Source organism: Tiliqua scincoides, chromosome 1 (genome assembly GCF_035046505.1).
Source record: "Tiliqua scincoides isolate rTilSci1 chromosome 1, rTilSci1.hap2, whole genome shotgun sequence".
Taxonomy (NCBI): domain Eukaryota; kingdom Metazoa; phylum Chordata; class Lepidosauria; order Squamata; family Scincidae; genus Tiliqua; species Tiliqua scincoides.
In genome coordinates, this window is record NC_089821.1 from 237,129,201 (window position 1) to 237,141,458 (window position 12,258).

At 44.7% G+C, this 12,258-nt stretch overlaps 1 protein-coding gene across 1 annotated transcript in view; it reads right to left on the reverse strand.

The window, feature by feature from the left end:
- LOC136647522 (uncharacterized) overlaps positions 1-7,557 on the reverse strand; it is a 52,946-nt gene extending 45,389 nt beyond the window's left edge. The window contains exons 1-2 of the mRNA XM_066623121.1: positions 7,356-7,557; positions 2,155-2,267 (exon numbers count right to left, since the gene is read on the reverse strand). Coding sequence (XP_066479218.1) covers positions 2,155-2,267; positions 7,356-7,557 — 315 coding nt within the window. The remainder of the gene's footprint in view (positions 1-2,154; positions 2,268-7,355) is intronic.
- Positions 7,558-12,258: the final 4,701 nt, after the last annotated feature.

Here is a 12,258-nt window from a genome sequence, read left to right on the forward strand (position 1 = left end):
AACTTTATAAACAATCCATTTCATGCATTTTTCTTCAAAAGTTATTTTTATTTTTCACAGAGACTGTTAAGGTTGTATTATAAACATCCTCTTTCCCCCCAACATATATACAGTTTAATCTAACTCCATTTTGGTTTTTAGCTGGCATTCCTGGGAGCTAGACATGGCTTCACTCTGCAAGGGGTGAAGTCATGCTGAAATCTTAGGTAAGGTCACGCCAATTAAGGGGAAGGAAAGCTGTAGCACTGAGGGCATCTGTCTCTCTCTTTTCTTCCAAGGTCTTGCAAATTTGAGAGCCCCATTCTGATAGTATATTGCTACAAGCACAAGTCCTGCTGCATAATAAATTAAGGGCCCAATCCAACTTTCCAGTGCTGATGTAGCTGTGCCAAGAGGGTGTATGCTGCATCCTGTAGTGGGATGGCAGTCATGGTGGTAAGGGGTAAGGTAAGGGGACATTTGTTCCCTTACCTTAGGGCTGCACTGCGGCTGCATTGGCTCTGGAAAGTTGGATAGGGTTAGGACCTAAGTTCCAGCGGCCCAGAGTCAGGCCACCTGAACAATCTTTTCAGATTCATATGCCAAGAAGCCTTTTCCATCAACAACAGGAGCCTGGGGGACACACTCACCCTGTCATGCCTTTGTACCCTTGTTGGCATCCTTCAGTCTCGGAAGACTATGGGATCGCACTCTGAATGGTGGTTCTGGAACAGAGTGTCCTCTCCAGTGCGCGAAGCCTGGGTAAAGTAGATATGGAGGATAGGCTGTTACTCATGCAGCAAATCCCCCCTCTCCACATCGCTGAAATGGTCCAATGGAAAGACAGAAGCCAATACGGTTGGTTCCAGCGGCGTCGCAGGAGTTGCCAGAACGTGACTGTGTTCAGCCACGAACTGCCTCAGGAACTCCGGCTCTGGATTTTGCCTCGAGGTTGACTCCTGAAGCCTTTTCCATAACTGGATGTAGCCACAAGGCAGTGGAGGTTTGGGATCAGAGTTTTCCTTCTCTCAGATGAGCTGCCTTCCCAGACTAACGAGTCCCATCTACCCAGTACCCTAGATGCCTTTAAAAGGGGATTGGACAAGTTTCTGGAGGAAAAATCCATTACTGGTTACAAACCATAATGTGTATGTGCAACCTCCTGACTGTAGAAATGGGCTATGTCAGAATGCCAGATGCAAGGGAGGGCACCAGGATGAGGTCTCTTGTTATCTGGTGTGCTCCCTGGGGCATTTGGTGGGCTGCTGTGAGATACTGGAAGCTGGACTGGATGGGCCTATGGCCTGATCCAGTGGGGCTGTTCTTATATGTTCTTATGAATTAAGAATTGCCCCCTCTTTGTTAACTTTCTTATGAGGGGTAAAGGCTTTCCTTTTCCACTTGGTCTTCCCTTCTTAATTAGGAGCTTTGGGATTTTGTGGTTACATTTAGGGTATAATCAGAGGTGCCCTTGGGCCAGCACAAATCCCTTGTGCCAGCCCAGGAGGGTTGCAAATGTGCCGTAAGGCATGTTTGTGCCTCCTTGGAAGTCGGCAAGGCCGGCATGCAAAAGTGCACTGGCCTGCAGAGGCTGACACAAGTCTCTGCGCCAACGGAGGCACCAAGCCTTGTGTCAGCCCAGCTGGGCTGATGCAATGCTCTGGGGTGGGCAGGGAGGAGGTGGGAGGGAGGCGTTCTGAGGCAGGGGGAGGATGGGCAGTGGGCGGCCCCAGGGGCATGTGGGTGGGGAGCAGGAAGTGGGGCTGGAACCCAGCGGTTATGCCGGATCCCAACCCCCATTCCCAGGGAGTTTGAAGCGGCTTCAAGTTGCTCCGCTCTCTGAGGAGATCCTTAGAGGCCACGGTGCCTTAACCAGAGGTAAGAAGAAAAGTTTCCCCTTACATCTGGCTGAGCCACTTTGGGCCCCTATCCATGCTGGATACAATGCAAGCCTCTTGGCTTGCCTATTCCAGCGCAGGATAGGATTGCACCCTTAATTTTTTATAATTGTAATATTCTTTTTTATTATTATTACACTTCATATATTTCATTCCTATTTTGGCAACTTCCTACACTATCATACACAGTAGCTGTAAAGTGTCATTTCCGCATTGTGAAAGAAGCTTGTTTAAACAGTGATAGTCTCCTAGACAAAGTTTATGAGTTGCTGCTAACCTGAATATTTTCTGGGGATTCCATTTCAAGCATCTGGAAAATTTCTGGTGGTGGTAAGTCCTTGTAAGCTGCAGCAATCATTTCATTTAAAATATGTAGTGTCCAGTTAGTACCTGCAAAAGAAGCCAGAAGATGGTTTGATTCACTTCAATTCCCATCAAATTCAGGGTATGAGTGTGTCTTAGGCGGCAACCCTATTCATACTCATGTGGGAATAAATTGGGTTTATGCAGGTTGACCTGGGCTCCCACCTGGACTCAGAGCACAGATCTACTGGCCTCCATGGCCGAGGTTTACTGGGCAGGTAGACCTGGGCTCCTGCCTGGACTTGGAGCTCAGATCTACCTGCTGGTGGAGCTGCTTTTTCCAGGCGGGTACACCTGGGCTCCCCAGCCATGCTTGGGCTGCTCCCCATCCTGGCAGGTGCCCTTCTCCACTGGTGTGACTGTTTGGGGGGCCACACACCCATGGCCTCCCCTTGGATCCACCCCTGGAATAAATGCATCTCAGTAGGCAATATGAAATGTATTTATCGACACAGAAATAACATGCAACTTATCCTTCCATTTTGCACACCAGCATAATACACAGACTTGCATCCCTGCAAAAGTAAAACATATCACTATGACCCAGGTAGTATTTACTTTTACTGAAAGTCTTTCATTTGCATGATACATCCCTCCCCAGCCCTCAGAACTCCTTTTCCCCATCAATTTTTTTTTCCAAAAATGCAAAGGTGGGCAAACTGCTGACTAAGGGTGGGCAATGCCCATCTGGCCCCCCTCTAGAATGTCACCCTGATCCCCACAAAGAACTCATCCCATTTTGATACCACCCCAATCTTTAAAAAACAAAAATTTAAACTCCACCAAGCTGCATTATGCATTTGCAAATGGTGTAGTTTTGCTCTTATAATTTACATTTGGGCTGTATTGTACATTTAGAGCTTGATGTGCACAGCTGATCCCCTAAACTGGTATGGAATGCCAGGTTAGGCTGGGAACCTGTGAATCTATCTTAAAGAAGAATGTATTCACATTGCCTTTCCCTCAGCCTTGAACATTCACAGTCACAAATATCAGGGTTAGCAGACAGTCTCTCAGGAAAACATAATCTGTACAAAATTATCTGCTGTATATTAATTTGGCTTTTTCTAGGTGCAGTACGGCACATTGGTTTTGGAGCAAAATCATAGTCTGGGTTTAGTGAATCCAAAGTATCTTCTCTGATGTGGACCTGCTCATATGCTGAGATGATCAACTGAAGTCTTGTTTCATGTGCCACCTCCCCAGTTTTGGAAATGAAATGCATTTCTACCCAGGACAGGGTCATCTCTGTTGTGGCTATGTGACTTTGCACAAAATTCAATCTGCAGATACTTTCTGCTACAGATGTCTCAACAGCTTTCTATTTTAATGTTGGTACTTTGGGTTGTAAACTGCTCTGGATATCATTGGATTGACAGATGGACAGGGTGGAGGCACACTTTTCAAATAGATAAATAAAAGATCAGCTGTCAATCATTGATACTGAACAGTGGCATAGCTAGGTCATTTGACATCCGGGGCTCATAAATTTTTGTCACCCTCATATGACACAGGGCACAATCCTAACCCCTTATGTCAGTGCTTTCCAGCACTGGCATAGCAGTGCCAATGGGACGTGTGCTGCATCCTGCAGTTGAGCGCCACTCACAAAGGCCTCCTCAAAGTAAGGGAATGTTTGTTGCCTTACCTCAGAGCTGCATTGCCCTTATGTCAGTGCTGGAAAGCACCGGCATAAGGGGTTAGGATTGTGCCCATAATTTATTTATTTATTTACATTTTTATACTTTCTCTAAGGAGATCAGGGTGGTGTGCATGGTTCCTCCCCTTATTTTGTCCTTGCAACAACTGTTACGTGAAAATCCCCCCTTTTTGCCTTGTAGCTGTGATTTTTTCACTCTATATCTGGTTATGCTATTATGAACTATATCATGCAAGCCAAACTATTCTCCCAGCATACAGGGCACATTTTCAGGACTTTGGCCAAGCCACAAGCTCATTGTTAGGTTACCCAACCCCCCCCCCCCCAGTCACACATTATGGGAGGAAGACTTGGGTCTTAGTCCAATCACCATTTAAGCATCTCCTACATTACTGTATGCAAACTTGAACTGCCTTCCATGATTTTGGTGTTGAAATTCTGTTTCTGATTCATTGTATTGTACCTACATCCTGTATGTTTTCCACACAGTCTTTGTTAAGTTTGCCTTTCTATGAAGCCAGTCACCAACCTCTGATTGAATTTTGCTGAGAACTCATGCATACATCCTAGTCCCCATTCAAACGTATACATATGAAAGCATTACTCCAAGCACCCAGCATTTAGTTGAGCAACCAGTACCTTCCAGCTCAGCAAGCAGGCACTAGCTCCCAACCCTTACAAGAGAGGTCTTGCTCTCTCTTTCTCTCTCTCTCTCCAAGGCCCAACACATTTGTATCAGAGGGTCCTCTCTACAGGACTCTCCCCCCCCCAACTGCTCTACAGGACAGGTAACTATCTTGCGCCTGGAACTCTTTCCCTTCTCCCCCCCCTTCTATCCCCATCTTTAGTTAGCAGCTGGAATTGGCATAGCAGGGATCCCTAAAATCCTTCCCTACAACCCCCTTCCTTTTCTGATTTCCTCGGATGCACCAATACACTTCACATGCAACCACCATGAAAGCTAGGTACACTGTATTCAATCATTAGGACCAAGAAACATACCCTTATCATTTCTCCATGTGCATTATGTTTACCTTTGTTCTTTTGTAATAAACCATAATCTTTTACCAAAAGTTATCTTTCTCTCAGTCTCCTCTTCAAGCAAAAAGGAATTTCTCTGCATTATGCCATCTTGTTATCTAGCCTACGATCCTAATGTTCCAACAAGGGCAGTGTAATAATTTCCCTAAACAAAACAGTTCTTTTGGTAACACAACCCTGTGAGGTAGGTGAGACTGAAAGATAGTAATAGTCATGACATGAAATGAATAATAATGGCCAGAAAATAAATGCAGTTAATATTTCCTCACAAGAACATAAGAACATAAGAACATAAGAACAGCCCCACTGGATCAGGCCATAGGCCCATCTAGTCCAGCTTCCTGTATCTCACAGCGGCCCACCAAATGCCCCAGGAGCACACCAGATAACAAGAGACCTTGTCCTGGTGCTCTCCCCTACATCTGGCATTCTGACTTAACCCATTCCTAAAATCAGGAGGTTGCGCATACACATCATGGCTTGTACCCCATAATGGATTTTTCCTCCAGAAACTCGTCCAATCCCCTTTTAAAGGCGTCTAGGCTAGACGCCAGCACCACATCCTGTGGCAAGGAGTTCCACAGACTGACCACGCGCTGAGTAAAGAAATATTTTCTTTTGTCTGTCCTAACCCGCCCAACACTCAATTTTAGTGGATGTCCCCTGGTTCTGGTATTATGTGAGAGTGTAAAGAGCATCTCCCTATCCACTCTGTCCATCCCCTGCATAATTTTGTATGTCTCAATCATGTCCCCCCTCAAGCGTCTCTTTTCTAGGCTGAAGAGGCCCAAACGCCGTAGCCTTTCCTCATAAGGAAGGTGCCCCAGCCCCGTAATCAGCTTAGTCGCTCTCTTTTGCACCTTTTCCATTTCCACTATGTCTTTTTTGAGATGCGGCGACCAGAACTGGACACAATACTCCAGGTGTGGCCTTACCATCGATTTGTACAACGGCATTATAATATTAGCCGTTTTGTTCTCAATACCCTTCCTAATGATCCCAAGCATAAAATTGGCCTTCTTCACTGCTGCCGCACATTGGGTCGACACTTTCATCGACCTGTCCACCACCACCCCAAGATCTCTCTCCTGATCTGTCACAGACAGCTCAGAACCCATCAGCCTATATCTAAAGTTTTGATTTTTTGCCCCAATGTGCATGACTTTACACTTACTGACATTGAAGCGCATCTGCCATTTTGCTGCCCATTCTGCCAGTCTGGAGAGATCCTTCTGGAGCTCCTCACAATCACTTCTGGTCTTTACCACTCGGAAAAGTTTGGTGTCGTCCGCAAACTTAGCCACTTCACTGCTCAACCCTGTCTCCAGGTCATTTATGAATGAAAGCAATGAATGAAATTCTGCATCAAATGGTATATAACATTATGGTATTATTTCCAAAAGCCATGATTTCCACAATATTGATCCCTAGGGTGTCACCAGGACCCACCCCACCTGGAAGTGATGTCATGTCTAGAAGTGACATCATCACATAAATTAAAATAAATTATAATTAATTTAAAGAAAAACAATAATTGAAGACGGGGAAGCCAGCCTGTTCCACCAAGTGAATTTTATCTGTAGCCTGCCTGCAATAACCCCCCCCCCCCGCACACACACAAATCAGTGATATTTTCAGCCCTACCCAGTACCCAGTTCACTTTAAGTTCTTATATTTAAACCACATCACTAGCAGGACCCACCTGGCTTTACAGGTCTAAAACAGAAAAAAAAAATCACCTATCTTACCAGCTGAAGCTTCTATTTTATTCTTTAGGGGGGGGGCGAGGGTGTCTTGTGGAGCATTTGTTGAGTTCCATGTTCATCAGATTGGGATCATTCTGGTAGCCTTGTATTTCTCTTTGCCTGACCTGACCAAGAGCCAAGGCATGTTTGCTTCCTCACAAGTAAATGCAACAGTGTGGGTTCGTTTCACTTTCCATAAGGCTCAATACATTGGTCAGCTTGGAGGGGGACTTCCTTCTCAGGTGTTTTTTGGGGACTACGTTAATAGAATAAGGACTGTTCTGGTGTTGTTGGATTCCTCTCAGCCTGCCTTTTCTGACAGACTAAGGCATGTTCACCTCCTCGCAAGTAACTGTGCAATATGGCTCAGTTTCACTTTCCATAGGGCTCTATGTATTTTTTGTTTTCTAGTTTTTCAGCCATAACTTTTGATAGAAAGGAGATATTTCACTCTGGTTTCTTCATTGCATTCTGCTGGAAATTCTGCATCCAACAGTATATAGCATGATGGGGTTATTTCTAACCACCATGATTTTAGCTATTTTGACCTCTTGTGATGTCACCCCCTAGGCTGGTACCTAGGGTGGATTGCCCCCCACCCCTCACTAGCTATGCCATTGAACTGAAGCCTTTCCATTTCGACTTCCCTGCTTAGAAGTGGACACTCACCACATTTTGGATAGGCGACAATCAGCACATCATCCTTGCGTGCTTCCATGGTCTCCAGGGCTGCAAATGCCTCTGGGCTACAAACAATACTAGGATACAACACTCCTCTGAAAGTGAACAGCAACTCCTCATTCTTCTTCCCTTTACAGGCAGCTTCAAATTCATCAAACTTTTTAGCTATAATGCTCTGTTTTCCAGCCATAGTCAAGTCTTGCTGTCTGCTTTTGTCTTGTCAGGCTGTTTTCTAAAGGGCAGATCCTGCTTCAAGTGACCTAAGAACCAGAGTGGTGAGAGACTTGCTTTTGCTGACTTTTCTTGCTCACTAAAGAGTACAGTATTGCAGAAAATCGTCCTGAATGACCCCAAAGCTGTCACTCTAACCTCTGGTTTAATGTCCTAATTTGTTCACCTCCCTAGTTTCAACAGCTTGTAATCTTTTTATGGCTGGGCAGAACTCCTGAGGAAGCAAACAAAAAGGAAAAAAAATCATTTAGGAAAGAAACTCTCCAACAGCGCTGGAGAGAACAGCCTGAAACCATACAGATGAATTAAGAGTTCTTTGCCTCTTTCAAGAATCACAGCACTATATAGAAGACTATCCCATCTTAGTATCCTGTAGCAACTCTGTAACATAATCTTTTAAAATCATGAGGATCTGGGCATTTTTCATATCTTCTAGAACTAAAACATGTTGTAAACAAAATTAAGAGAGATAGTAATTAGATCAGATGTTTTAATGCGCTACTGTACTTATGCCCATCTTGCTTCATATTGTAATAGTGAATTTTAAAGTGCAGGAGCTCACAATGATACCTGCCCATAGCAATACCCCCATAGCCTCTCCTATTAAGTTAGAACAGGGTGGTCAAACAGAAGACCCGCAGACTGGATGCGGCCCACAGAAGCTCCTCACCTGGAGCTCTCCCAGCACCACCAGTAGCTGCTCTCAGCTGCTGAACTGTGCTGAGGAGGCACTGCTGAAAGAGTAGCCCACATGATAATTGGGCTCTCCAATATCTTGAAAGTATGGTCAAGATTTGCATATTTTCGCTTCTGTCATTTGCAGCTAATAGGTTCCTAAGTGAGAAAAAAGTGCTTGTTTATGGTCATGACCTGCTTAATGACATCACTTCCTGCTTACTGATAGCACTTCTGGCCCTCAGCAGGCCACTGTGTGGCCCTTGGCCCACTGTGTGAAATGAGTTTGACACCCCTGAGTTGGAAAAAATATTTCCAGGCTCATTACATCAGGCACCTGTCCAGAGACTTTATCCAATCACAGGTCTTGGACCAACACAGGCCTTCTAGAGATCAATAATTCTCAAACTGTGGGTCTAGAACCCACCAGTGAGTCATGACCCAATTTTTGGTGGTTCATGAAACTGACAGAGCAGATTAGGCTATGTGCATCAGCTGCTACTTGGGGAGGGAACACAGCTGCCCAATCACCATTATAGCCACACCCCTTGGCATTTATGAATCAGGCAGCAGCCTCTAAAAGGTTTGAGAAACTCTGCTCTAGATACCTACCTGACTGAAGTCCTTTCAAAAGCACTGCCCCCTCCCTTCCTGATACACACAGTTGTAGTCAATTTTTAATTACTGGCCTGGCTCTTTGGCCTTGGGAACATAGTATAGCCTGATAACACAGGTCTCTGAGAATCTTTCCAGTCAGCAGCTATTCTCATAGTACAGTACTAAAAAACACAGCTTCTCTCGTTCAAGACAGATTCCTGAGTGCTCTAAGATGGCATCATAGACATTATTTTTACTATGTCATGATAACCTCTAAAACCCTTACGGGGGGGGGGGGGGAGGTTGGGAGAGGATGGAATGTTTTGACTTTCTCTCCCAAAAAGTTACCTGAGAGTAGGAGTGAAGCAGCCCTACAGAACACCTAAAGGCCAGCTCCTAGATGTTCTGTGTGGGAAGTTGGAATTGGCAGATCCCCTGAAAACCAACACTCCACCTCATTCACATTGTCATCGCCCAAATGCTGGCTTGCATTATCGAAGTAACTGAGAAATATTGCCATCAAGTTGTTCTTGTAAATAAACTCAGTTTCATTTGCAGAGCTGTGTTGACTCAGTTTTGTTCCTGCCTTAAATGCTGGCAGAGTGCCAGGTCACTGGAGGGTGTGTTGGACTCAAGTTGTTCTTGCAGAGAGCAGAGCCCTAGTAAGCCTGGTGGTATCAGAATGACTCAGCATCAGCATCTCAGGATCCTGAGTCACAAACCACAAGAGTATCACATCATTGCAGCCATTAATTACTAGTCCAGACTCTACCATGCCTCTCCTAGGAACATCTAGAATACAGGTTCCAACAGGTTCTGTGGACCAAAGGTGGTCTGTAAGACCCTGAGAAGTGCCTTAGAGCAGCTAGTCATGGAGCCTACCACAGGTGACTCTGGATTTAATATTGTGCGGTACTCAGGACCTGGTTAGAGATGCCAATGTTACTGAGCCATTGGGGAACAGTGATCATGCTGCAATCCGTTTCGACATGCACGTCGGGGGAAGAATACCGGGCAAATCTGTCACAAAAACCCTTGACTTCTGATGAGCGGACTTCCCTCAAATGAGGAGGCTGGTTAGAAGGAGGTTGAAAGGGAAGGTAAAAAGAGTCCAATCTCTACAGAGTGCATGGAGGTTGCTCAAATCAACAGTAATAGAGGCCCAGCGGAAGTGTATACCGCAAAGGAAGAAGGGTTCCACTAAATCCAGGAGGGTGCCCGCATGGCTAACGAGCCAAGTTAGAGAGGCCGTAATGGGCAAGGAAGCTTCCTTCCATAAACGGAAGTCTTGCCCTAATGAGGAGAATAAAAAGGAACATAAACTGTGGCAAAAGAAATGTAAGAAGGTGATACGGGAGGCCAAGAGAGACTATGAGGAACACATGGCCAGCAGCATCAAGCTTAAAGTGGGCATAGGTTCTCTAGGCCAAGATTGGACTGGGTATTTGGGAAATCATAAGCAGGATTTTTGGGTGGCTGTTTTTACAAGGCCTACTTAAATTAAGATTGCTGAATGTTTTAAGGACCAGCAGCGGATAATCAAGAAGACTTGATTATCGTAATTCATTATTTGTGAACCACTGTGAGAGGCCTTGGCCTGCCAAGCAGTATACAAATAATTTAAATAACAACTGCAGATTATTCATATCTCTTATTCAGTCAACTGATGGAGGATGAATGATGATTGGGATAGTTGTCTGTAGATGGATGCTTGAAATAATGGAATTCTTTCAGTCAGTGGCGTAGCTAGGTCATTTGACATATGGGGCCCATACATTTGTCACCCCATATGACATAATTAATTATTTAATTATTAATTAATTAATTATTAATTCATTCACATTTTTATATCCCCTTCCTCTAAGCAACTCAGGATTTGAAATTAAAAATAATAATGGCCAGAAAAATAAATGCAGTGAATATTTCCCCACAAGCAATGGATGAAATTCTGCATCAAATGGTATATAACATGATGGTATTATTCCTGAAAGCCACGATTTCCAGAATTTTGGTCACTAGGGTGTCACTGCCCCCCCCCCGAGGATGTCTCATTGGCCTGTTTTGAGTTAAGCAGTGGTTCTCAAACTTTTAACACTGGGACCCACTTTTTAAAATGACAATCTGTCCAGGACCCACTGGAAGCGATGTCATGGCTGGAATGACACATCAAGCACAATTAAATAAATAATTATAAACAATTAAATTAAAGAAAAACAAATAATTAAATAAGGGGAAGCCAGCCCTGTTCCACCAAGTGAATTTTCTCTGTAGCCTGCCTGCAAGAACACCCCTCCCCACACAAAAATATCAGTGAGATTTTTAGCCCTCCCCAGTGCCCAGTTCAGTGTAAATTCTTATATTCCAGGCATAGCACTATCAGGACCCACCTGGCTTTACAAGTCTAAAAACAAATAAAATGGACATTACCAGTGGAAGCCTCTGTTTTATTCTTTGGGGGGGTACTGCCTTCTGGAAAATTTGTTGAGCTCCACTTTCACCAGATTGGGACCATGCAGCTAACCTTGCATTTCCCTTTGCCTGACTTGACCAGGAGCCAAGGCACATTTGCTTACTCACAAGTAAGTGCAACTGTGTGGCTTACTTTCGCTTTCCATAGGGCTCAATACATTCGTCTGCTTGGAGGGAGGGACTTCCTTCTTGGGTGCTTTTGGGGGCTGCTTTCATTGGATAGGAACCATTCTGATGTCACTGGATTCCTATCAGCCTGCCCTTTCCGACGAACTATGGCAAGTTCGCCTACTCACGAGTAAACATGCGATATGGCTTGGTTTCATTTTCCTTAGGGTTCCATGCATTTTTTGGTTTCTGTTTTTTTGGCCATATCTTTTGCTGGAAAGGAGATATTTCAATCTGGTTTTTTGCATTGCATTCCGCCAGAAATTCCACATCCAACGGTATATGGCATGATGGGGTTACACCGAACCTCCGTGATATTAGCGATGTTGGGGCTTTGTGGTGTCACCCCCCCAAGGATGGTACCTGGGGCGGACCGCCCCCTGCTAGCTACACCACTGCTTTTAGGTGTACAATATTCTAACCCCTGCTAATTGGGTAAGAGGCACTTTTCCAAGTGGGTGCTCCTTTTTTTAGCAGGGGGAGAGTAATTGGCCCACCTCATCCCCAGCACTGTCTGTTCTAGTTGCTGTCTGCTGGTATTCCTTTGCATCTTTTTAGATTGTGAGCCCTTTTGGGACAGGGAGCCATTTAGTTATTTGATTTTTCTCTGTAAACCGCTTTGTGAACTTTTAGTTGAAAAGCGGTATATAAATACTGTTAATAAATACTGTTAATAATATAAGGTAGGTCAATATGATTAAGCCCATGCTATGGGAGGGCAAGTGGAGGTAGAGAGTAGTGCTTTGATCTG